The 1837-nt window shown below is 45.7% G+C and overlaps 1 protein-coding gene across 1 annotated transcript in view; it reads right to left on the bottom strand.

Annotated features, from left to right (window-relative positions):
• Positions 1 to 259: 259 nt before the first annotated feature.
• The window catches only part of T265_11086 (hypothetical protein), a gene marked incomplete at both ends in the record, with an annotated part of 6836 nt that continues 5258 nt past the window's right edge, over positions 260 to 1837 (bottom strand). The window contains 3 exons of the mRNA XM_009177649.1: positions 260 to 410; positions 447 to 567; positions 602 to 734. Coding sequence (XP_009175913.1) covers positions 260 to 410; positions 447 to 567; positions 602 to 734 — 405 coding nt within the window. The remainder of the gene's footprint in view (positions 411 to 446; positions 568 to 601; positions 735 to 1837) is intronic.

The raw sequence follows: 1837 nt of genomic DNA, 5'->3' as shown, positions 1-1837 counted from the left end.
ACCCAACGGAACAGACTAGAGACGTAAACCAGTGGGGTTCACTGAATGACAGAGTTGGGATCGGAAGATCAAACAATTCGAAGAGAACATGTTGGGTTATGAAGGAAGCATCGAAATTGCCAAGAACGCATCTTTGAATGTCCACAAATACACGTGTCGCGTTCATCAGTTCATTACCAAGAAAAATAATTTGCGCGGAAAACAAAATGCAGTTGGCTTCAATTCAGAAGTGAGAGATTCACGCGCAATGAGGACCAAGTTACTCGACTTTTTTACGGAGCTCCTCCTCGGCGATTTCATCGATATCATTTGCCTCAACCTCGTGCTTGATCCCGATTAACTTTAGCCGTATGGCATCTTTGGATGCAGCGTAAATAAGCTTTGTTTTGATACTAAGTGGTGACGGATTCCTACCAAAGGGGTCAGTGTGTGTCACTTGTACGTACCACGAGATGAAAATCAATGTAGGAAGTTTGCCTGGGACTTCATAATCGTAAACAGCATAACGACCCTCCCCTTCATCCATGGCAGTAATGAGGTCCTGATAAAAATCCTCATATGTAGCATCTATCCAGCATTGGTGTTCAAATATTCAACTTACTTCTATCGGCCTTCCGCAGTACCTGGATCTCTTCATTATTCCGAATGTGGAACAAAATATAACGGTGGTTTTTGCGGAGCTTCAGCTCGTTGTAGGCATCGATACAGGACTGGTGACACTTAACACCGGAAGCCTGATAAAGAATGATGAATTAGCCATAGTAACAAGAAATAGAATGCATAAAACGTCATAAAACATGGGAAGAGCTAACCATAACGATAGCTGGGATTTGTATGCAAAGCAGGCGCGTACTATGAAAGGACAGTCTACTGCCTCAATCAAACGCCAGTCAGTACGCACCACATGTATCTGACATCCTTAAACTCAGGTTTTATCTAGACGAAGACATCCCTAAAACGAAAGTTTGCACTTTTCGGACACTTGTTTCACTTCATTTTTTGTTTAAGTAAGCGCGGTACGTTCGAAATCGGTTTCGTTTTTCCCTCGTGCAAATTCGTGAAAATTTTTTTTCGTTGTTCAACCTATTCACAGAGTACACACGAGTAATTGTTGAATTTTATTACTCTAACAAAACCTCTGAGTGATAACCCTTTATATTTTGCGCACACCTATTTTACATCTAGTCCGAAACGACGTCAATTCATACCGATCGCCCTCCGCAGCCATTGGTAGACCACAATAGATGTGAGCGGAATGGCTGCCCGTCGAACGTCAAACGCGGTATGCAATGCCACGCCTGCAAGGCCTGGTGGCATTTCAAATGCACGGGTTTACAGGACGACCAAATAAGCCGACTAGCCAACTCTCCTGACCCGTTTGTCTGTGCCAGCTGCCTCTATGTCAAGGGTGCAATGCATACCGCAGCGAAGAGAAGAGTCCCCCGAAACGGTACCCAATCCCCAGTGCAGATGCCGAAAGACCACTGCCAGTGTTCCGCTTTAATCGGGATACTCGACGCGAAAATAGAGCGTCTTTCGAAGGCACTGGAGGACTCAGGCGCTAAGAATGCAGCGACCTGGGCGAAAGTCGACAAGGAACTTTCCTCGCTGAACCAATACCTCGCGATGTCCATACCGGGTCCCATGGCTGAGAAGAAAGTCATACAACTTTCTGACGCAGCTATAAAAACCGCCACAGCGTCTCTAGTGGACAGACACCTAATGGAAATCAGACTAATAATCTGGGGGTCATTCTCCGGAAAAATCACGCCAGCAAAGCTGGCACAGTCGATCCTCAGCAAGCCTGATCAATCGCTCCACGCAGAATGGCTACGCC

The sequence above is a fragment of the Opisthorchis viverrini genome, assembly GCF_000715545.1.
Source record: "Opisthorchis viverrini unplaced genomic scaffold opera_v5_441, whole genome shotgun sequence".
In the NCBI taxonomy this organism is placed as follows: domain Eukaryota; kingdom Metazoa; phylum Platyhelminthes; class Trematoda; order Opisthorchiida; family Opisthorchiidae; genus Opisthorchis; species Opisthorchis viverrini.
This window is presented reverse-complemented; position numbering and strand designations above follow the sequence as displayed.